We start from the raw sequence: 24,693 nt of genomic DNA on the forward strand, positions 1-24,693 counted from the left end.
CCCACAGGCAGAATTCCGGCCACAGAAATCCGCAGTGACAGTGTTGTGGAAATGCTGCAAAAAAACATAATGCTTAGGCTACATTCCCCCTTCTGCCCCAAAAAGAGCCCCCGGAGGGGAGAAGACCTCCCCCCCCCCCCCCAAGGGAAAAGAGTGTACCCCGAGGGGTAATCACCTTCTTTGCTTTTTGTCCTTAATGCTGTTAATGTAGGCAACTCCACACTTACTACACTGACAGGCCAGATAGGCCACATTCAGGAAACTATCTCCATAATACGGCATGATGTCCATAAGGTGGCGGAGCGCCTCACGCTGGAGGATGCTGCTCCTCCTATCTGTAGAGATATTCAAAATCGCGCGTTGGGGTGGATTTACACCATCCAGCCGTTGGTACGCTCCCGGCTCCCTGCATTAAGGTAGCTATATACTCTATACACAACATATTTAATCATATATGGCTTACAAACTGCCCTAGACTGGTGGGAATACTTGAGTGGTAGTATGGATTGGAGCATGTAAATTTAATCATCGACTGTATTGGTATACCAAAAGGGCTGGATGTTTGATACGTCCGTTTTTCTCTGTACACGGCCATTGGTGTCAAATACTCCTTTTGCGATTGAATTGGTTTTTAATTAAGATATGTTTAATAAAGGTATATATATTTTTTTACATCAACAAATGTCTTCTCTTCTTCCTCCAAAATCATACACAGGCTGTGTCGGCACTGTTCGCCAAGGTGGATGATATGGAAAATCACCAAAGATGTAATTAAATTAGACTGATTGGGGAACCGGACAAGGTGGAAGGGGGAGATCCAGACAGTTTCTTTGAGAAATGTCTTCTAGTCACCTTTGGCAAGGAATCACTCACTCATCTGTTTGCGGTAGAGAGGGCGCTCAGGGTCTTTACGAGGCTGGGACTAGTGGGCAGACTTCTTCGGCCTACCTTGATTAAAAACCTTCATTATAAAGACCGAGATATTATATTACGGAAACCAGGGAAGAGACCGGAGATTAGTCTTGATGGGAAAAAGAGTTCATTGTTTCCAGATTTCTCGGCGGATGTCCAAGTACGATAATCACATCGGTAATTCACCTTGGTCAGGTTGGTTTCATGCCCTCGAAATCAACAGCCATTAATCTACGTAGGTTATTCCTAAATCTGCAAACGTCCCAGGCAGACGTGAGAAATAAAGCTATTCTCTCTCTGGATGCTACTAAGGCCTTCAATAGTGTGGAGTGTGTGTGTGTGTATATATTAATTTTTAACGTAGGTCACTTCACCTGTGATAAAAAAAAAAAGCAAATCACATTGTATGATCTTTACATAATTAAATAGCATTTTATTACATGAAATAAGTATTTGATCACCTACCAACCAGCAAGAATTCTGGCTCTCACAGACTAGTTTTTCTTTAAGAAGCCCTCTTACTCTGCACTCATTACCTGTAGTAATTGTACCTGTTTGAACTAATTACCTGTATAAAAGACACGTCCACAAACTCAATTACACTCCAACCTCTCCACCATGGCCAAGACCAAAGAGCTGTCTAAGGACACCAGGGAAAAATTGTAGACCTGCACATGGCCGGGATGGGTTACAGGACAATAGGCAAGCAGCTTGGTGAGAAGGCAACAACTGTTGGCACAATTATTAGAAGATGGAAGAAACACAAGATGACTGTCAATCTTCCTTCCACGCAAGGTCTTGCCTCGAGGGTTAAGGATGATTATGAAAAAGGTCAGGAATCAGCCCAGAACTACACAGGAGGACCTGGTTAATGACCTGAAGAGAGCTGGGACCACAGTCTCAAACATTATCGTTAGTAACGCACTACGCCGTCATGGATTAAAATCCTGCAGGACACGCAAGGTCTCCCTGCTCACGCCAGCACATGTCCAAGCCCATTTGTAGTTCGCCAATGACCATCTGGATGATCCAGAGGAGGCATGGGAGAAGGTCATGTGGTCAAATGAGACCAAAATAGAACTTTTTGGTATCAACTCCATTCTAAGTGTTTGGAGAAAGAAGAAGGATGACTAAAACCCCAAGAACACCGTCCCAACCCTGAAGCATGGTGGTGGATACATCATACTTTGGGGTACTTTTCTGCAAAGGGGACAGGACGACTGCACCGTATTGAAGGGAGGTTGGATGGTGTCATGTATTGCAAGATTCTGGCCAACAACCTCCTTCCCTCAGTAAGAGCATTGAAGATGGGTCATGGCTGGGTCGTTCAGCATGACAATGCCCCGAAACACACAGCCAGGGCAAATAAGGAGTGGCTCCATAAGAAGCATTTCAAGGTCCTGGAGTGGCCTAGCCAGTCTCCAGACATGAACCCAATAGAAAATCTTTGGAGGGAACTGAAACTCAATGTTGCCCAGCGACAGCCCCGAAACCTGAAAGATTTGGAGAAGATCTGTATGGAGGAGTGGGCCAAAATCCCTGCTGCAGTGTGTGCAAACCTGGTCAAGAGATACAGGAAACGTCTGACCTCTGGAATTGCAAACAAAGGTTTCTGTACCAAATATTAAATTCTGTTTTTCTGTTGTATCAAATACTTATTTCATGCAATAAAATGCAAATTAATTATGTAAAATTCCTACAATCTGATTTTCTGGATTTTTTTTGAAGTGTACCTATAGTAAAAATTACAGACCTCTTCATTCTTTGTAGGTGGGAAAACTTGCAAAAGCAGCAGTGTATCAAATACTTATTTTCCTCACTGTATATATCTGAACTGTACTAAAAGAAATTTATTAAGTGGATCATGCTATTGTATAAGGCCCCAACGGCTAGAGTAAGGGCCAATGGGGACCTCTCAGACTGTCTTCAATTATATATAGGGGTACTAGGCCCTACCACCCTTCATTGCTTCTTATATGGTTCCTTAAACTCAAGACATACTCTGTGGCATACTTTTAAAGTTTTATGGTTCTCTCAAAACTTATTTTCCTGCTTTGTGGTTATAGACTAAAAGTGCAGAACTATGCAAGAACATGGAGCAGGGACAACAAGATGTGGAGGATCTGGATAACATCTGCAATCAGTTGGAGGTAATGTCTGTTCCTGTAGGCGGAGATGAGAGGATGTTCAGTTTTAGGCTGTGTTCACATGTCCAGTTGTCATCCATTTGTGACAGATCCAAATATTAAAAAAATTGGATCTGTTACGAATGGAGCAAAAACAGATGCAAAATGCGATACATGAAAACCAACTTTCCCGGTTTTGAACGGATTAATCTTTAAAAGAAAAACAGATCAGTTTAAAAACTACAGACTACGTTTTTTTTGATCCGGCTAAAAACAGATAGCAGATGGAAAGGAGGCGAAGGGAAGACATTTTATGACCCTTGCATTCTCTTTCAAATGAAAGGATCTTGTATCATTAAGTTTACGTTTTTATGATGCCAAAAACGGACATAAATCATGGACATATGAGCAGAGCCTAATGGAATTTTATATATTTAGAAAAGGAAAACCTGTATTTCTATTATGGCTATTGCAGAAAAACATGTCTTACATGATGATTTCTCGCTAGCATTATAGAAAAAACAATGTGGGTGGAACATATGATGGCTTTTGTGCCAAAAGGTTGCGAAATTTGCCACCATCCTATTTTTTATGATGCGACAGACTTAGTAAACATTTTATGACACTGATAAATTTGGCACAGAATCTGGTGTAGCCCCGCTGCCTTCCCACCTTTGCCCATGTTGGCGGAGCTGCTTCAAACTGGTGTGAAAATGACAAAAATCGCACATTTTGCAACTTTTCAAAGTGTTTTATGCCAGTATTCTGCAGAAAACACTTTGATGAATGGCTCCCATAGTCCTTGTCCAGCTTCTCAAAGTATGTGTTTTTAAAAAAGACAAAATACTGTAAGCATACATGGCTGCAATCACGCAGCCAAACTCTGATTCATGCTGTCCATGGTTCAGGCATCATGACTTTACTGTCAGGTTCCCTTTAAGGAGGTGGAACGATTTTACTTTTATTCGCAGTATTAATGGGTATTTCATACATTTTCTTAAAGGATAAACTAAGTTGCATCACTAAAAAGCTAAGAGACGTCGATGGGAAAAGAGATAACCTGAAGAACCTGAAATATGAAATCCTGAAGGACATGTCTTCTCTGCAAGGCTTGCTACAGACTGTAGAATCCATTAACAAGACCGCTCTGTTGAGAGATATGAGCCAAAATATGGTCTCCTTGTGCCTCGGTTTAAAAGATCAGCAGCGTAGCCTGGAAACCGTCGAGCAAACAGCAGAGCCCAGCAGAGATGTGGAGAAGCAGGACATGACCAAACTGATGGCTACGATAGAGGAGATAAGGTACGTGACAACTCAAGGTGATCTCAGTGGACTGGTCACATAAGGCCACACATCTAGGGCTGTGTACCAGCCAGATTCCTATTCAACTAGGTCTTAAAATGTGATTTTACCTTTCACGGTAAGGATGAAGTATTTGGTTGCCACTGCACCTTTTATCGTACCGAATAGCAAGGGTCTCAGAGGTTAGACCTCCACCCATTGATAGCCAATCCTAACTACAGGAGTTGTCCCAAAAACATTTATCACCTCTCTATAAAAAAAAAAAGTGATAAATGATATAATTTGTAGGAGGCCAACCTCTGAGGACACCGAGCGATTAGGAGAATGGAAGTCCCAAAATTGTGTGACTACCACTTTCTATTCACTTGCATGGGTCTTTTAGAGCAGTAGAATCATGGGCGACCACCGTTCCCATAGACAGTGAGTAGAGCAGTGGACATCAACTTGTACTTCAGCTCCAATCACACAGTAGACTTTAGGATCTGAGCTCTTGCTATTGGACCTCCAGTGATCCTATATTTATCACCTACCCTATGGGACAATCTCTTCACGAGACTAAGGCTGGCCATACACTTGAAATAACTTTGGACGAATGGTAGTTGGGTCTATATCTATCGCTCTGGACTCCCTCACACTCGTGAGCGCTCAAGAGGAGAAAAGAACTGCAAGACACTTTTGGCGGCCGCTTATCGCCTGTGAAAATGACAGGACGGGGGGATTGACATTCCAACCGCTCGATCCTTCTCTATCTCATCTGTCAGGTCTTTCAGTTCCTCCAAAATTGTCGAGCCCATCTGAACTTCATCTAACGTATATTGGGGGACCTTGGAGCCTTGTGAAGCTTCTTTTCCAATGTCCACAAGGCAGCACTTCCTGTTCGGCACTCTGGTGTTTTTTTCTTTTATTAACCTTAGGGACTAGAGAAGAGCAAATAAATTTGCAGGACCCTGGTCCAGGCGATCAGGTTAGTATTCTGTGACTACCTCTTACCTGTAGGCAACTACGGATCTTTTTTAGATTAGCCGGCCTGGCACGACACCACACTCCAAAAATGATGTCGCACCAGACCGCTTAATCAAGAGAGCCAAAGATGCAGTCAGATAGGAGGTGATCCACAGGACTCCTGTCCAGCTGCCACGGGATATTGACCTGGCCACTGGATCGGATCTAGTCATCATACATACATATAATAATGACCTTATTATAAGGCCAACTAAATCAAGGAGAATAAGTGTTGTCATGAGGATACAGTGCACCACTGGTTTTGGTTGGATAACTTTGCAGAAGTCTTTTCAATGTTTCCCTGTTTTATTTTGCATCTTCTTGTAGTGAGATCTTCTGGTCCTATCCACCTTATGACAACATCTTGTACTTTTTACAGGAAAAGCACAGCCCAAATTGTTATGCACTTCGAGACCGTGAGCAGTTTACTGATGAGTGTGCAGAAAACGGTCTTCCACATCGACACGAGGATTGAATCATTTCTATCTCAGGGGAGTTGTGCTAAGGAGCAGCAAGAACGTCTACCTGAGAACATCCAGGAGCAGAGAGCCATCGTGCAACCTTCCCCCGAAACCGTAACTTCTGCTATCTCATCCCTGTTCTACATCCAATAAACTGTCAGTCACACAGTATGGGTGGTCTCTTCACCATATGTTATGTTAAAGTACATCCACACTCTGTCATGTCACACGTAATGAGGCGCGGGCTGGGGGTAAGTATGGGACCATCGTCCAAATTGGACGCACCCTAATTCTAATGGAGATGTGACCATTCGTTAAAGGGTTTCCACAACTATGATACTGATGACCTATTCTCAGGATATCAGATTAGTGGGGTCAGACACCCCCACCGATCAGCTGTTACCAGCTCTATACACTGTCAAGGTCCAGCCGCTTTTAGAGCCGATAACGCTAACTGGTGACGGACCTCCTCTGATATGACGATCTATTCCCAGGATAGATAATCGATATCACAGTAGTGGAAACCCCCTTTAACATCTGCTTGATGAGGGAGTATGAAAGATCAGTCCAGCGCAGTGCTCTCCTCCAAATAAAGTTGGAAAACCTCACCACAAAGAGTGTGTAGCCCTAGACCGAATATGCACATTTACGGGTTTGTGCACATAGGATGGATAAATCCAAACCGACCCATGGATATCTTTGGCAGATGTGCAATTTATAGCCCCCTATACACATTAGATAGCGTTAGACCAACAGCCATCTCCCTCATAAAGAAATTTTTGCCCACGATTTACCTCCCCACTAATCGAAAGGATCAACTGTTGATATTCAACACGCTGGATCCTTCTCTCCACCAACATCACCTATAAGGGGAGAATCATGAGCCCACCCATACACATTAGATGGGTGACGCATCCAGACAACGTAATATATATGGCTGCCTTTAACCCTATTGTCATGTCTGATTTTCTGTGCCGTATCCATAAAAATCGGTGTTGAATCCGATTAATGTGAACATGGCCCTAAGTCAACAGCCTTACATATGTCTATAAGTGTTATGTTCTGCTACCAGAGCTAAGGAAAGAGAGGAGATCTGTCCCTACGATAGAACTCAGCTTAATCCCTACGATGTAACAGGGAACCTGATCCTGCGATCAGACCTGCTAAAGTCCTAAGCTAGTCTGTACGGAGACCTATAGATGTGGGGAAGGAATCCCTACAAGTACTAAGGACTGGGAGGAATATGGGACACCTCCTAACAGAAATAGTAGCAGACAGACGAACAAACAAAATATATAGAACATAGAGGTCAGTAGACCAAGCAAACTAACAGAGCAAGACACAGAGCACAGGCTAGCTAGAAAGTAGATATACAATGAAGTCCAGCAAAGCCAGAAGGGCGGAGCAGGATTAAATAGGCCAACAAGGTCATGTGACCAGCAAAGGAAAAAAAACCTAAGAGCAAGGTTCTAACAGTACCCCCCCCTTCTAAGAGGATCCTCCGGATCCCCTAGGACCAGGCTTATCAGGAAATCTCCTGTGAAACGCTCTGATAAGTCTGGACGCGGAAACATCATCTGACCTCACCCAAGAGTTATCCTCGGGACCGAAACCTTTCCAGGCCACAAGATACTGCAAACTACCTCTATACCGTCTAGAGTTAAGGATGCGAGAAATTTCATATTCCCCGTCCTCCACCACCGGAGGAACAGAGGCAGAGGCGTCACAATCCGATACAACAGCTTTTTTCAACAGAGAGACATGAAATACCGGATTAATTCTCCAGGAGGTAGGAACCTCCAACCTAACAGCAGATTGGTTGACAACCTGAAGCACCTTAAAGGGCCCTACAAACTTGGGACCCAATTTCTTAGAAGGAATCCTCAACCGCAGATTCCTAGAGGACAACCAAACCATGTCACCAACAGCGAACAAAACCTCCTGTCGTTTCCTATCAAAGTAGTCTTTAGATTTTCTGTTGGCCTCCTGAAGATTACCACGCACATCCGTCCAAACTCTCTCCAAATCACCGGAAAAATTCTCCTCCTCAGGCACGGCAGATCCCAACTTGGAGAACGACCCAAACGACGGATGTCTCCCAGAACAACAAAAAAAAGGCGAACAACCAGCAGAAGAAGATGTATGATTGTTCAGAGCAAATTCAGCAAGTGGCAGAAACTCAGACCACCCCTCTTGATTGTCTGCCACAAAACAACGCAAGAACTGCTCAACATCCTGGTTTTTCCTTTCTGTCTGGCCATTAGATTCAGGATGATATCCGGACGAGAACGACAAATGAACTCCCAACCTATCACAAAAGGCACGCCAAAAACGAGCCACGAACTGAGGACCCCTATCAGAAACAATGTCAGTAGGAACGCCATGAAGTCTGACAATTTCCTTGACAAAGGCCTTAGCGAGAGTTTTAGCGCAGGGCAGTTTGACGAAAGGAATCAAGTGACACATCTTGCTAAAACGGTCCACGACCACCCAGATGACAGTAAAACCCTCAGAGGGGGGAAGGTCAGTTATAAAGTCCATAGCCAAATGTGTCCAAGGAGCACTGGGAACCTCCAAAGGACAAAGCAACCCCGCAGCAGGAGTATGTGAGGACTTAGATCTAGCACATATAGTACATTGACGCACCCACTTAATGACTTCCTTCTGCCATCCAGGCCACCAAAAACTGCGACCCACCAGTCTCTTGGTCTCAGAGATTCCGGGATGACCTGCCAACCGAGATTCGTGACACTCAACAAACAAATCTCTCCTAAAGGTCCCAGGCACAAACAACCTCCCATGAGGAGTGTTAGAAGGGGCATTCTCCTGTGCTTTAAGAATCTCATTTTCCAAAACGGAGTCCAAAGCAGCTATCACAACACCTTCTTGTAAAATGTTCTCCTCTTTCTCAGCACCGACTATGGGAGAAAAACTGCGAGACAAGGCATCCGCCTTAACATTCTTAGTACCAGGGATGTAAGTAACGGAGAAATTAAACCGCGAGAAAAACAGTGCCCACCTAGCCTGACGGGCATTCAGGCGCTTGGCAGCATCAAGATATATCAGATTTTTATGATCCGTAAGAACCTGAACGGGAAATTCCGCACCTTCCAAGAAGTGGCGCCAGTGTTCAAATGCGAGTTTAATAGCCAATAATTCCCGATTACCAATATCGTAATTCAGTTCAGTCTCCGAAAATTTTTTTGAAAAAAAGGCACAGGGATGTAATCCATCCCCGTTATCCTGAGACAATACTGCGCCAACCCCCACAGAGGAAGCATCAACCTCAACCAAAAACGGCCTAGTCACATCAGGCTGCATAAGGATGGGAGCAGAGGTGAACCTCTCCTTGAGATACACAAAAGCTTCAATGGCCTCAGAAGACCACTGAACCGCATCAGCACCTTTCCTGGTGAGATCAGTCAGAGGTTTGACAATACTAGAAAAATTTTTTATGAATTTTCTGTAGTAATTGGCGAAACCCAAAAACCTCTGTATCGATTTCAAACCAATAGGCCTAGGCCATTCCTGCACAGCCTGAACCTTAACCGGATCCATCTCAAAACCTTTGCTGGAGATAATTTTAGCCCAAAAAACTAATTCTCTGTACAGCGAACTCACATTTCTCCAGCTTAGCAAAAAGCGAATTGTCCATTAATAACTGTAATACCTCACGCACGCTCCGCCAATGAGACTCCAGATCCGGCGAATAAATCAAAATGTCATCCAAATACACAACCACATTTTTGCCGATCAAAGGTCTAAGGATGTCATTAATCAGATTCTGAAAAAATGCAGGAGCATTAGTAAGACCAAAAGGCATAACCAGATTCTCAAAATGACCCACAGGAGTGTTAAAAGCAGTCTTCCATTCGTCACCCTCCTTCATGCGCAACAGATTGTATGCCCCCTTAAGGTCAATTTTAGAGAACCACTTGGCCCCCATTAACTGGTTAAACAGATCAGGAATCAATGGCAGTGGGTAAGGATTGCGTACAGTAATTTTGTTAATCTCACGAAAATCCAGACAAGGACGTAAACCGCCATCCTTTTTTTTTACAAAAAAAAATCCAACCGCCACAGGAGACTTAGAGGGCCTAATGTGACCGGCGGCCAAACTTGTCTGTATGTATTCCTCCAAAGCCTTCCTCTCAGGAATAGTAAGGTTAAATAAACGACTTTTAGGAAGAGTCGCTCCAGGGACAAATTCAATAGAACAATCATAGTCTCTATGGGGAGGCAAAACCTGCGATTCCTTCTCAGAAAAAACTCTCCAAAAATCCTGAATAGGAACAGGCAATTCTCCCCTATCCAAAGCTGCAATACGCCCGTTACAACACTTGTCATAACATTTATGGCTCCAGGATTTAATTTCACTGGTAGACCAATCCAGTACAGGATTGTGAAATTTTAACCAGGGCAATCCCAATATTACTGGAGAAGGCAAGTTATTCAACACTACCAAATCCAATTTCTCATGGTGAACACCATTAATAGTGAGAGGAAATTCACAGACCTTGAGAGTAATATTCTTCAAAGGGGAACCATCCACAGAAACCACAGCAATGGGGGATGATAAAGGTTCAGGTTCTAAATTGAGTTTTTCCACGAATCCCCCATCAATTACATTCAGAGTAGACCCGCAATCAACAAACACCCGAAATTCCATTAATTTTTTCTGAGCAATCGTGGAAGCAGCTGAAAATATACCCTTGGAATTTAAACAGGCAATACGGGCGTGACTGACCATTTTTTTTTCTTTCTTCATACGAAGCTCACAGCCTTTAATCAAATGACCAGATTTTCCGCAATAGAAACACAAGCCTTCAGAAAATCGACGGTCTTTTTCTTGAGAGTGAGGTGCCACCGTTAGTACACACATTCTCATAACCAGAAACTGACATAGCAGAGGATTTGCTCTCATTAACCCTAGCACGCAGTCGCCTATCCACCCGTATAGCTAATTGCATAGCCTGTTGCAAATCTTCAGGTGTAGGATAAGCAATTAGCAGGTCTTTAACCCTTTCACTGAGCCCAGCAAGAAATAGACTTTTCAGAGCAGAATCGTTCCACCCTGTTTGAGTAGACCAACGACGGAAATGAGTACAATATTTTTCCACATTACCTGATCCCTGTTTTAAACGTCTCAACTCAGTCTCAGCTGATGCGACACGGTCAGGATCATCATATAATAGTCCCAAAGCAGAAAAAAAACTATCCACTGATCTGAAGCATGTATCACTAGGTTGCAAAGAAAACTATAGATGTGGGGAAGGAATCCCTACAAGTACTAAGGACTGGGAGGAATATGGGACACCTCCTAACAGAAATAGTAGCAGACAGACGAACAAACAAAATATATAGAACATAGAGGTCAGTAGACCAAGCAAACTAACAGAGCAAGACACAGAGCACAGGCTAGCTAGAAAGTAGATATACAATGAAGTCCAGCAAAGCCAGAAGGGCGGAGCAGGATTAAATAGGCCAACAAGGTCATGTGACCAGCAAAGGAAAAAAAACCTAAGAGCAAGGTTCTAACAATAAGATTATTGGGTTCCGGTTGGGAGACCCTTAAAAGGCATTTTGTCTCAATATGAGGTTAGATAAAAGGTCAGCTGTGTCACTGACCACTCATCTCCCATAAAAATAAAGGGGCATTCTAACAACTGAGACCGCAGCAATGATACATGACCATGGCGCTTCATTCCATCCAATAAAAGGAGGAAGAATAAGGGGGTCAGAACCCTCATTCTCGTGAATGATGGGCATTCCAGCGATTAGGCATTTATCCAGTGGATAGGTGATGAATTGCTTTTGTCCACCTCACAGATGTAGCATATCCAGATGCTGATTAGACACATGATTATTATATATGTGCATTAGGCTGGACACAATAAAAGGCCGCTCTATAATGTGCAGTTTTATCACACAGCACAATGGCACAGATGTTGCAAGTTTTGAGGGAGCGTGCTATTGGTGTGCTGACAGCAGAAATGTCCACCAGAGCTGTTGCCGTGAATTGAATATTAATTTCTCTTCCATAAGTCGTCTGCAAAGGTGTTTCAGAGAATTTGGCAGTACATCCAACCGGCCTCACAACCTCAGACCACGCGTAACCACACAAGCCCAGGACCTCAACATCCAGCATCTTCACCTCCAAGATCGTCTGAGACCAGCCACTGCAACAATTGGTTTGCGCAACCAAAGGATTTCTGCACAAACTGTCAGAAACACTCTCTGGGAAGCTCATCTGCAGCTCGTCCTCATCAGGGTCTCCCCCTGACTGCAGCTCGTCGTCCTCATCGGGGTCTCCACCTGACTGCAGATCCTTATCCTCATCGGGTCTCCACCTGACTGCAGATCGTCATCCTCATCGGGGTCTTCACCTGACTGCAGATTGCCATCTTCACCGGGGTCTCCACCTGACTGCAGCTCGTCGTCCTCATTGGGGTCTCCACCTGACTGCAGCTGCTTATCCTCATCGGGGTCTCCACCTGACTGCAGCTCGCCGTCCTCATCGGGGTCTCCACCTGACTGCAGATCCTTATCCTCATCGGGGTCTCCACCTGACTGCAGATAGTCATCCTCATCGGGGTCTTCACCTGACTGCAGATCGTCATCCTCATCGGAGTCTTCACCTGACTGCAGATCCTTATCCTCATCGGGGTCTCCACCTGACTGCAGCTCGTCATCCTCACTGGTGTCTCCACCTGACTGCAGATCGCCATTCTCATCGGGGTGTCCACCTGTCAGCAGCTCGTCATTCTCATCGGGGTCTCCACCTGACTGCAGCTCGTCGTCCTCATCGGGGTCTCCACCTGACTGCAGCTCGTCGTCCTCATCGGGGTCTCCACCTGACTGCAGCTCGTCGTCGTAACAGACTTGAGTGGGCAAATGCTCACATTGGATGGCGTCTGGCAAGTTGGAGAAGTGTTCTCTTCACGGGTGAATCCCAGTTTTCACTGTAAAGGGCAGATGGCAGACTGCGAGTATGGCATGGTGGAGTTGAGTAGTTTGCTGATGTCAACGTTGTGAATCGAGTGGCCCATGTTGTCGGTGGGGTTATGGTATGGGCAGGCGTTTGTTATGGACACTGGTACATTTTATTGGTGAATGCACAGAGATGCACTCACCGGACATGTCACCCATTGAGCATGTTTGGGATGCTCTGGATCGGCATATACGACAGCGTGTTCAAGTTCCTGCCACTATCCATCAACTTTGCAGCCATTGAAGAGGAGTGGACCAACACAGGCCACGATCATCCACCTGATCAACTCTATGTGAAGGAGATGTGTTGAGGTACGTGAGGGAAATGGTGGTCACACCAGATACTGACTTGTTTTCTGACCTCCTCCCAGGTCCTCCAAAACTGTAAAATTTCACATTTTCGGGTGGCCTTTTATTGTGTCCACCCTGCACCTGTGCAGTAATCCTGCTTTCGAATCAGCATCTGTATATGCCACCCCTGTGAGGTGGATGGATTATCTCAGCAAAGGAGAAGATCTCGCTAACACAGATCTAGACACATTTGAGAACAATAGTTGGGAGAAAAAGGCCTTTTGTGTCCATAGAAGAAGTCTTAGATCTTTGAGTTCAGCTTATCAAAAATGGGAGCAGAAACAAAAGTGTGTTAAGTTTATATTTTTGCTCAGTGTATTTCCAGAACTTGGTGTTATATGGTCAGGGGACTTGTATTCTCCGTATTATTCACAGTAGAGGGCACATTACACCCTTTTATACACTTATAGGACACGACACGCTAAACGTTGGCTTTTTATTGCCCTCAAGTCCTTCCCAAATTGAAATTGCATTGATAATGGCAAAAACAAAAATATACAAATGTTTTCTCAACAAGAACAAAATGCAAAGTACACCGATAAGCAAATTGAATGTAATTAAAAAAAAAAGCGTAAAATATATAAAGAAACATATTTAAACTAATGCTAAAACCTTTCCATAGGTTTCTCCAGAGTGCAATCAAATATAGCACGATGACATTAAATATCTTTTACCGTAAAGTCGTCCTATATAATATGGCAGCAAATGAGAAGTGGATGAGTGGAGTGACATGAGTTAGTAATGCCGTACATTGTGGATGGCAGTACTAAATAACTGGAGGAAATGTAAGATCCTATACAGCTCTGAATGAAATACAAGTGAGCACTGTAATAAAGCCAACAGGACCCCATACACATTATCATCACTGGTGGAATGATGGGTCATCCTTCACTAGTGAAATAATAGCTGCCCTCTCACCGGTGTCACTAGTGAAATGAGAACCTGCCCATTTATTGGTGTCACTACAGAAATGGTAGTCGCCCTCTGACCACTGTCACTAGCGAAAGGATAGACCTGCCTCCTCACTGGTTTCATTAGTGAAAAGGACAGGATGCCCCGTCACCGGGGTCAATAATAAAAGGACAGGTTGCCTCCTCACCAGGGTCACTAGAGAAAGGATAGGCCGCCTCCTCACCAGGGTCACTAGAGAAAGGATAGGCCGCCTCTTCACCGGTGTGACTCGAGAAACAAATAGGATGCCTCCTCACCATTGTTACTAGTGAAAGAATAGCCTGCTTCCTTACTTGTTTCACTAGTGAAATGATAGGATGCCCCGTCACCGGTGTCAATAGTAAAAGGATAAGTCGCCCCCTCAACAGTGTCACTACAGAAATGATAGGCACCCCCTCACCTGTGTCACTACAGAAATGATAGGCGCCCCCTCACCGGTGTCAATAGAGAAATGATAGGCGCCCCCTCACCGGTGTCACTAGAGAAATGATAGGCGCCCCCTCACCAGTGTCACTAGTGGAAGGATAGGCTGCCACATCACCAGTGTCACTAGAGAAATGATAGGCGCCCCCTCACCGGTGTCACTAGAGAAATGATAGGCGCCCCCTCACCGGTGTCACTAGAGAAATGATAGGCGCCCCCTCACCGGTGTCACTAGAGAAATGATAGGCGCCCCCTCACCGGTGTCACTAGAGAAATGACAGGCGCCCCCTCACCGGTGTCACTAGAGAAATGATAGGCGCCCCCTCACCGGTGTCACTAGGGAAATGATAGGCGCTACCTCACCGGTGTCACTAGAGAAATGATAGGCGCCCCCTCACCGGTGTCACTAGAGAAATGATAGGCGCCCCCTCACCGGTATCACTAGGGAAATGATAGGCGCCCCCTCACCGGTGTCACTAGAGAAATGATAGGCGCCCCCTCACCGGTGTCACTAGAGAAATGATAGGCGCCCCCTCACCGGTATCACTAGGGAAATGATAGGCGCCCCCTCACCGGTGTCACTAGAGAAATGATAGGCGCCCCCTCACCGGTGTCACTAGAGAAATGATAGGCGCCCCCTCACCGGTGTCACTAGGGAAATGATAGGCGCCCCCTCACCGGTGTCACTAGGGAAATGATAGGCGCCCCCTCACCGGTGTCACTAGTGAAAGGATAGGCCGCATCATGTCACTAGTAAAGTAATAAGCTGTCTCTTGACTAGTGTCATATAAAGTGATAAGCTGTCCTCTCAATGGTGGCACTAGTGAAATGATTGGGTGCCCACTGACTGATGTCACTAATGAAACGATGGGCTACCCCCTCACTAGTCTATAATGACATGATTGGATGCCCATTGCTGGTGTCACTGGTGAAAGCACTATCTGCACCACCACTGGTGTCACATTGTCCTGGCGTGGGATATAGCATATATGCTCTGTACAGGGTACAATCTAACGTCATATGGTGCAAGAGAGAAATTACGGACAGCAAAAACGGTATCTCAACTCAGTAAGACGGGAACGAAAGGTTCAACGCTCAAGTAAGAGATAATAAAATAAGGTAGAAATTAAGAGAAACCTAAAATATCAGCAGTAGAAATCATAGATAGGGACTAGGCCACAAAAAAAACACAGCAAAAACCAGACTGTTACTTTCTTCTTTTACCCGTTTTTTGGCTTTGGATCAAGTATAAATCATTTCTTAATATTTCGCAATAAAGAAAAATATTTAGTATAACTACGACATTAACCCTACGACGTCTCCAGTTTCTTATCCTGATTAGACACCCTGATTCCGGTGTATAAACTGCAATTGGCCCCAATTTTGGAAAATTTGTCAAAAAGAGAAAGGCAGAGTCTTCCAATAAATATAGTCAGCCACATTTTTTCTGACCAATCCTACTGTAACTATGCAACAACTGTCAGCAAAGTGATTGTCAGCTATTAGCCTCCACGCCGACGGTGAAGGATAAGCAGCCATCAGACACCCCGGCTCCGCTTATCCCCATAGGAAACAAAGACATTAAAGTGGATGGCAGCCCCTATAGACAAAAAATGGGTCTAAGATAGTAAAAGATGGAAAAATCCTTCAAGGAAATTAATTTTAAAGAGTCTAAAATACATAAAAAATAGAGAAAATTAATTACTATGTATTTTACATTACTGATTGCCTAGAAAAAGTTCTGAAATGGCATCATTAGGCCGCTTTCACTTTTCTAACATTCACAGTGGGGGAAAGACCGCGATGATAAGACCGGCTGTGAGTCTACTGACCCGCGGCACCACAGTCCGCATTCAGACAGTGAATGTTGGATAGAAGATTTGGTGTATTTGGAAAAACGTCAAATCACAGATTCCGGTCCTATGGCCAATGCTGCCGAAGTTCGGAAACAGTTGTTTGTATTTTTACATCTTCCGTTGTAATAAAGCAAATGCTCAATGGCTGCTAAAGGAAATGTATTAGAAAATTACCTATATATTTCAATCACATTATTAATGCATCTTTTTCTCCCATTTAACATCTGTATTAAAAAAAAAATTAGAAACCTTGCAATTTTCATATTGGCCACCGGGGCTATTCTAGACTCATACTTCCTGATCTTTACAGAAGACTTTCAGAAGTCTCATTATCATCACAGGCAGGAATAAAATGACAAGTAACACCTCAATACACAGCTAATAACACAGGATCCAATATTCACAATAGGTGATGTCACAGCTCACCTCCTCCCCCTCTCTTCACAGTGACCTTTGCCCATGTTAATTACATGCTTCAATGCATTGTGAAAATTAAAAGATTTAAAAAAAAAAAAAAAAAAAATACAGATTGTGAAACAAAAAAAAAAACAGAAAAAAAGATTTAAAAAAAAATAATAATCTACATTTAAGATAAAAATCTGATTTAAACAGTAGGTCTTTCTCTGATGAAACATTCCCTTTATCCAGCAAAACAAATCTGTATAATAAGCAAGAGAAAAGATTTCTTACAAAATTAAAAGGGGAATTCAATCTTAAAGGGGTTGGCCAACTTTAGATGAATTTCACAGATGTGCTGCAGATAGAAATATTAGTAAGCGGCTCCATGGTAAAGCTCTTAAACCTGATTGTGCATTGGTTGTAAATGTGCCTGTCTGCTTTTTGAGTCATAATATGGGCACATTTTAGTGCCTGTATGATGGCTGCAACATCTGGACTTCCCATGGTCCGAGAGGTCAATACAGCCATTATATGGAGTATATTGCACAGTCTGAGAGTGGCCTACAGGATCACCATTCATGTAATAGGCCTATATTGTGTATGTGCTATTAGGAGCCAGTGAATACGGTCACCGGTTAGGTCGGTTTCAGAAATTATAAAAAAATTACCAAATCACCCCAGAGGTGTTGGGTGCTGTGCGAAACATCACGGTCCTGCTAAACAGTGCGGGACCTTCAACCTGACCTCGCAAACCAAAACCCTTATGAACTTCAAAAAGATAGGTAAAAATGGCGTTCCCTTTAAGTTAAGCAGGAAATTGTGTATCAGTAGATTAGAAAATAGTTTGGTTATGTTAATAGAATAAAAGGTAGGAAAAAAAGGTTAGAAAACAAAACACAGCCAATCAAACACTCCTGTAACGTTACAAGCCAAAAATATAAAGCCTATTGAAAATAATGGACGAAACCCCAGAGGTGTGGCGAAACCTAGAAAATGCAACTGATGAGGAATGGTTCAATATAGTAGGTATAAAACAATGACTATAAGGAATAAGACAGAACTGCAGAACAGCTGCTAGCCTCCTCAAAATGTTTCACCACACAGGCGTCATCAGGGAAATAGGCTGTAATGAAAGCCTCATTCCCCTGATGACCCCTTTGTGGTGAAACATTTCAGGATATACCTGCTTAAATTCAGCTCCTTATCGCAGCAATATGTGTTTTTAACAAATAGGGTCTTTTCCGTTATTAAATCATATGGATTAAAAGTTATGTTTTATTAGGGTCTTTAGTTAGAAATCAGAGTGGAGACATTTGGAAATCTCGGAGTAAAAATGGATGTCAGCACTGGACGCCTGAAGCTGGAACATGTGGGATGGTTCAGAAGGAGGACACTCTATGGCGGACAACCCAAATAACTCACTGTCTCGTGGCTGAAGAATTTGCAGGACAAATGGAAGTTGATAAGATTTTCACCAACAATGATGTAGGAGACCCCGTATCCAACATCGGCCACCTGGAAAAACAGGAAATGGACTCAGAGACAGCGGACACTAGAAGCATTATTTCCTGCTACTATTCGATACACAAGAGCCTGGAAAATGACCATATTGCAGTTTCTACTTTGGCCACTAACAACAGACATGTCCTGGCTTAGGTGGTCTTTTATTTCCAGCGAGTGCGGTGTAGAAGGGGAAGGGTTACTAGAATCACCGTCTTCTCACTGGAGGTGGGCTACATTGACAGTCGACAGCTCTGTACCATAGTGGGTGCAAGGGTTTAAGGCCCTAAAACCCAGGAATCTATAGATATGTATAATTTAAATTTACTTACAGGTCCAAAGCCGCCGCCACAAGAGACGTATTCTGGGTGATTGACCAAGTCAAACAGCTCCACTTGCTGAATAGGCGTCTGGCTGGTGGAGAGGCGCCAGGGCTCAGAGAGAACCTAGGAGTCATTGACGTCACAAATCACTTAATAAGACCGTGAGTCTACTGAGAGGTTAGTCTCCACCTATCAGTATCACATACCTCCTTCAGGAAAGGGGAGTCCACGCCAAGGTACTTAGAAACTACATAGAGACAGAAGAGGTGAAGATCGATCCCAGCCCCGGTCATTGCGTCTCTGTAGAGCAACTGGTGCTTCTCTGCGGCCGATCTGAAAAGTTTCAGTCTCTCTTCGTTCTATTAGCGGGAGGGATGTAGAATAGAGAATGGCTGTGAGATCCATAGCAGCGGGTCAAGCTGTCGATGCCAAGTGCTCAAATACGACCAGATGTCCCACAGACCATGGTAACTGGGACTCTGTCCCATCTGGATGGATTTCAAATAGTCAGGTCCATTTGATCGGTGCAAATCGATTTGTACATCCTAGTCCATCGGCCAAGACAGAGGTCAGTTGCTGCTGGATGGGAGCGAGAGGACAGCCTCATACCTCCCGGCATCACCGGCTCTTCTTTTAGTAGCCATCCTGGCATCATCATTGTGGCCAGTTAATCGAAAGAAGAGCAGCGGCGCACGTCAGGATAAGGCCGCTCTTCTGCTCCGTCCACCAGCCATTGACCTCTGTCGTGAACGATCTACTGGGATGTGTGAATCAATTAGCACCAACTCTTGTGGATAAATATTTACCCCTTTTACGGTCAGTTGATGGCTAACTAGAGCAACATATACTAAGAGCAAGGCGAATGTGGATCCAATAAAGCAGGCTGTGCACTATTCCTTAGGCATAATCATTAATATAAGATCAGTATGGGTCTGACACCTGTCACACCCACCGATCACCTGCTTTGACCTCCAGAAGTGGCCGAATCTAAACAGTGTACAGGTTCTGCAGATCAGTGGGAGCTGATCCGTGGTACCCGGCAGCAGCCACAGTATGTGAAGCTGTGGTCTTCTGCTCTATGCACTGTTCACATCCATCCACTGCTGGAGACGATAACTGATCGGGTGGAGCTCCGGGGTGTCAGAATCCCACTTTTCCCAAGAATTGGCCCTCAATATAAAGGTAGTGGACAACCCCTTGAAATGTAATTGTATTCCTGCTCCATGATACCATAATATTATGTAGTAGTCATAAGTTAAGAGCCCCCAGCACCTCTGCAATGTTGATGCAGCTCTTCCGGGCAGGTTACATTGGTGACCACTGCAGCTAATCAGCACCTGCTGTTTGGCTTCAGCTCATCAATATTTGTTGGGAATAGCAGTGCCAACATCTCAGGAACGGCAGTACTTGCAGGAGGTAAGTATTGATATTGTTGGGCTTTGGGCACAACACCATTGTGGCTGTCAGACGCTTCTAGTCATTTTGCTGCTCCTGGACAAAAATTCCTGGTTCTCCTCTTCGACAGCGAGGTGAATGTATCAGTCACTTACTTTGCTGATTACATTATTCCATATAGGTGGAAAAAAAGAAAAGTCTACCAAAGGAGGCAAAAAGGAGGCTCTTCCGGCCTCCAATGGATGAAAGGTGACATAAGAACACTTTTGGCTTATGTACAGGGAGGTCTCCAGTGCTTTTTTGGATACTCACAGTTTTAGATGGCTCCATCATGGTCTTGACGAAGTTTGAGGACTCTATAGTACAAGAAAGCACGGTTTCTGTTCTTCCTTCTCTGAAAAGTCTCGTCATGGAAGCTTCATAGGTCAGACAGAATTTTGTTATAATAAAAAGTTTGTTATACAAGTCATGCATTGTATACATAGGAATCCTCAACTTCCAACTTCTCAAATCACGGCAAATACTGACAAAAATCTACAGGATATAGCTGCCATTAGCACTTGTGAATGAGACCTTACTAAGTTCCTTAAAGGGAATCTGTCAGCTGCCGTAGCCCCCTATAACTGCATGTCTCTACGCATTGCTATTTTTGCATTATGCTAATGTCTCAGGACTAGTCTAGCGAAGACCTTGTGTTGGAATAATACATATTAATCTATATGTGTATTGCAACAACTACTGTGCTGTTTCATATGTTGTGCATATTGTGAGGTTGTTAACAAAGTTTAGTTAAAAAAAAAAAAACTCCCACAGACTGGATGCCCCCTCCTTCTCTTCCTGTGTTGTTGTTATATATGTATTTTGATTTCCTCATGCTGCAGTAACACCAGACTCCATGCTGTGCCTATGCTGGATATGAATAAACCTACATTCTGTGTTCTAAACTCTGGATGTCACGCGGATTAATCCTCTGCTAACAGGTTATGGGCCCAGATGTACCTGAGTCCCAGAGTCACAGATCCCCAAAAGCGAACTAAGTGGGAATCTCACGCTAAAGAAGGTATCCTGGTAGGCTACAGCGAAACCCAGAAAGGTTATAGGATTCTACACCCAGAAACAAACAAGATCACAATAAGTAGAGATGTAGTGATTGATGAGAACTTTGCATCACCCAAGTTTTGTGACATCACGCCAGTAGTCCAGCTGAAGTCACAATTACAAGACAGCAACAAGGAGGATGTAGAGGTCTGGCTGGATTCTTCAACTAATGAAGGAACAACAGAAAAATCAGGTGAATCTGAAATCAGGAGATCGTCAAGATCAAATAAAGGTATACCAGCTAAACGTCTATCCTACATTGTCAAGACACTACCTGAGTCAGAGCCGCAGTCATGGGATGAAATGCAAGCACTACCTGTCCATGAAAGAACAAAGTGGATCGATGCCGCTAATGAGGAAATCAAATCGCTTCATCAACTCCAAACTTGGTAACTCACCAAGCTACCACAGGGCAAAAAGGCAATCAAGTGCAAGTGGGTCTTCAAAACCAAATATGAAGTCCACAGATTCAAAGCAAGGTTGGTCGCAAAAGGATATTCTCAAAAGTATGGCGAAGATTATGATGCTACATTTGCTCCAGTCGCTAAACAGACCACGTTCAGAGCTTTGTTAGCTGTAGCTGCTGTACAAAAGATGTATGTCAGGCATTTGGATATAAAAACTGCCTTTTTAAATGGTGACATTGAGGAGGACTTATACATGACTCAACCTGAAGGTTATGTAAAAAGAGGTGAAGAGAATCTTGTTTGCAAACTACAAAAATCTCTCTATGGTCTTAAGCAATCAGCAAGAGCATGGAACACCAAGATGAATAAAGTCTTGTTGGAAGAAGGATTTAAAAGAGGTCAAGCAGATTCGTGCTTATACACAAAATATACAGATGGAAAGTGGATGTATATTCTCTTATATGTGGATGACGTGATTGTTGTTCATCAAGACGACGCAGAAATTGGAAAAATGACTGAAATTCTGAATCAGCACTTTGAAACAAAAGACCTTGGAAGTGTGACATATTATCTAGGAATCCAAATCCAGAGAGAGGAAGATGGAAGTTTTCTTCTAAACCAAAGTGCAAAAATTAATTTGATTCTGAATCAGTTTAAAATGTCAGAGGCCAAAGGTATATCAACCCCAATGGAACCATCCTACCTGAAGCTGGAAGGAGAAGATGACCTGTTGCCTAACAATGAGAAATATCGTCAGGTAGTGGGGGCACTTCTATACATATCAACTATGACCAGACCGGATATCACAACAACAGTTGGAATCCTTTGTAGATATGTGGAAAAACCGCGCCAAAGAGACTGGAATGCTGTTAAGAGACTTCTCCGATATTTGAAGTAAATACGTATTTTACTACAGGCAAAGATCAGACATTAGTGATACCACTTTGAGGATGAAATTAAAAAAACAAACGCCGGAGTGGTGCTTTAAATTTTCAAAAAAAGCATTATACTGCCATTCAGACAAGGATTTTCATAATAAATACACCAGCCTCATAAGGCCTATTTAACAATGTACACAGCTTGCCTTGTGAAGTCTGGTGACACTAACTGGAGTATGGGATTAATGATTAGGTATTCATTTTTTAACCTTACCTCCCACATGTGTCCAATGATGGGGGCATCCGCCCATGAATGTTCAGCGTTTGGTCCCACTTTTCCATTTTGGAATATGATAAAGGAGAAGGACTTGTCAAACCACCTAACAGGGGTACAAGAGGAGAACAGATCAAAAAAATTGCCATCTAACATTTTTAGTGCGTCTATAGCCTGCTTGAAATAGCTCAGAAGCCTAAGAAACATGGACCATCCTCAGATCAGAAGACTCCATCCGACCACCGAGTCTCCTGACCCAAGCAAATCGCTTCATATATGCCCGGTCAGGCAGAGTCTAGAGGACCCGGGAGAAGGTTGTCCCTCCTCTCGCACCCAAGGATTAGAGTTAAAAGTTGATTTCCGACCTGTCGTAACATTTCCCGTGCAGTAGAGATTTGGCATAGGCGTCCAGGGAGTTTACTGGGTCATCTGTGCGGAGTCCCTGCTCGCTGTCATCTAAAGTCAGAAAGAAAGCCGCTTTCTCCACCAGATCATAGAATCATAGAATCATAGAATGGTAGAGTTGGAAGGGACCTCCTGGGTCATCTGGTCCAACCCCCTGCTCAAAGCAGGATTCACTAGATCATCTCAGACAGATGTCTGTCCAGCCTCTGTTTGAAGACGTCCATTGAAGGGGAACTCACCACCTCTCGTGGCAGCCTGTTCCACTCATTAATCACCCTAACTGTCAAAAAGTTTTTTCTAATATCTAATCTGTGTCTCCTCCCATTTAGTTTCATCCCATTGCTTCTAGTCTTTCCTTGTGCAAATGAGAATAAAGATGATCCTTCTACAATGTGACAGCCCTTGACATATTTGTAGACAGCTATTAAGTCTCCTCTCAGTCTTCTTTTTTGCAAGCTAAACATTCCCAAATCCTGCAGAGCTTGCAGGGATTTTTGGTACTCACCGTAAAATCTCTTTCTAGGAGCCTTCACTGGGGGACACAGGACCATGGGTGTATGCTGCTGTCGCTAGGAGGTTGACACTATGCAAAAAAAAAAGGAAAATGGCTCCTCCTCCGGAGTATGCACCCACCTACAGGCACCAAGCTCACCAGTTAGTGGCTAGAGCAGTAGGAGAAGCACAAGTTAATCAACTATGTAATGCCCAACGGGGCACAACCGTGAAAAAACTAAATGAGATGCCCAACAGGGCCAACAGGACATATGTCCAAACACAGGGAGGGTGCTGTGTCCCCCAATGAAGGCTCCAAGAAAGATTTTACGGTGAGTACCAAAAATCCCTCTTTCTCTATCGCTTCATTGGGGGACTCAGGACCATGGGACGTCCCAAAGCAGTCCCTTGGGTGGGAGAACCGAAGATAGTCACAGACTAGGTCAGACTTCGGCAACTGCAGCCTGCAGGACCTTCCGTCCAAGACTGGCGTCAGCCGAAGAATAAGTATGGACCTTGTAAAACCTTGAAAAGGTGTGAAGAGAAGACCACGGGAACCAGGACTATGACTCCTTAGAGTAGAAGGGAAGTGAAAGTTGGAGGAAACCGGGAAGCAGAGATGGTTGTGGGGGGCGGGACCTGAGAAAACGTGATCGTGGGCTGGAATCGAACTCTATTTTGTAGCCGGAAGTCACAATTTCTTTGACCCAGGCATCCTCTATTGCCGGGAGCCAAGAATCTGTGAACAGAAGGAGACGGCCGCCCACCCTGGGAGAAGTCCCAGGTGGGAGTGACCCATCATGTTGAGGAAAACCTGTTGGATCGAGATCGTGATCCAGAGGACTTGGAGGAGCGACTCTTTGGGCGCCAGTTAGGTGTGGGCCTAAAGGAGGGTTTACTGTTGTCCCGCTGTGCTGGAGTACGGTCCTGTTGAGAGGAGGGGTTCGGTTGAGCGAACTGACGAAAGGACCGGAACTGAAGGGGGCGTCTCCTAGGAAAAGGGCGTTTGGGTCTGGGCTGGGGGAGGGAGGTGCTCTTACCCCCAGCCTGGAACCTTGAAAAGGAAGATTAGTTAGAGATCTTTTGGAAGCTGGGTCGGCGTTCCAGGCTTTAAGCCAAAGAATTCTACGTTAGGCAACGAGATTACT

General features: G+C 44.1%; 1 protein-coding gene across 2 annotated transcripts in view; it reads right to left on the reverse strand.

Moving 5' to 3' along the window:
- Positions 1-500: 500 nt before the first annotated feature.
- Positions 501-24,693, reverse strand: part of LOC141172343 (carnitine O-palmitoyltransferase 1, liver isoform-like) — a 42,850-nt gene continuing 18,657 nt past the window's right edge. The window contains exons 1-5 of one of the 2 annotated variants that reach the window (XM_073656451.1): positions 20,304-22,642; positions 18,803-18,955; positions 18,606-18,719; positions 18,196-18,288; positions 501-3,075 (exon numbers count right to left, since the gene is read on the reverse strand). In XM_073656451.1, the coding sequence (XP_073512552.1) occupies positions 2,980-3,075; positions 18,196-18,288; positions 18,606-18,719; positions 18,803-18,955; positions 20,304-20,474 (627 nt within the window). In that variant the 5' untranslated portion in view covers positions 20,475-22,642 and the 3' untranslated portion in view covers positions 501-2,979. The other variant, XM_073656452.1, reaches the window with a different exon arrangement.

Source organism: Phyllobates terribilis, unplaced genomic scaffold, assembly GCF_046119375.1.
Source record: "Phyllobates terribilis strain yellow unplaced genomic scaffold, ASM4611937v1 Scaffold_12__6_contigs__length_324123572, whole genome shotgun sequence".
In the NCBI taxonomy this organism is placed as follows: domain Eukaryota; kingdom Metazoa; phylum Chordata; class Amphibia; order Anura; family Dendrobatidae; genus Phyllobates; species Phyllobates terribilis.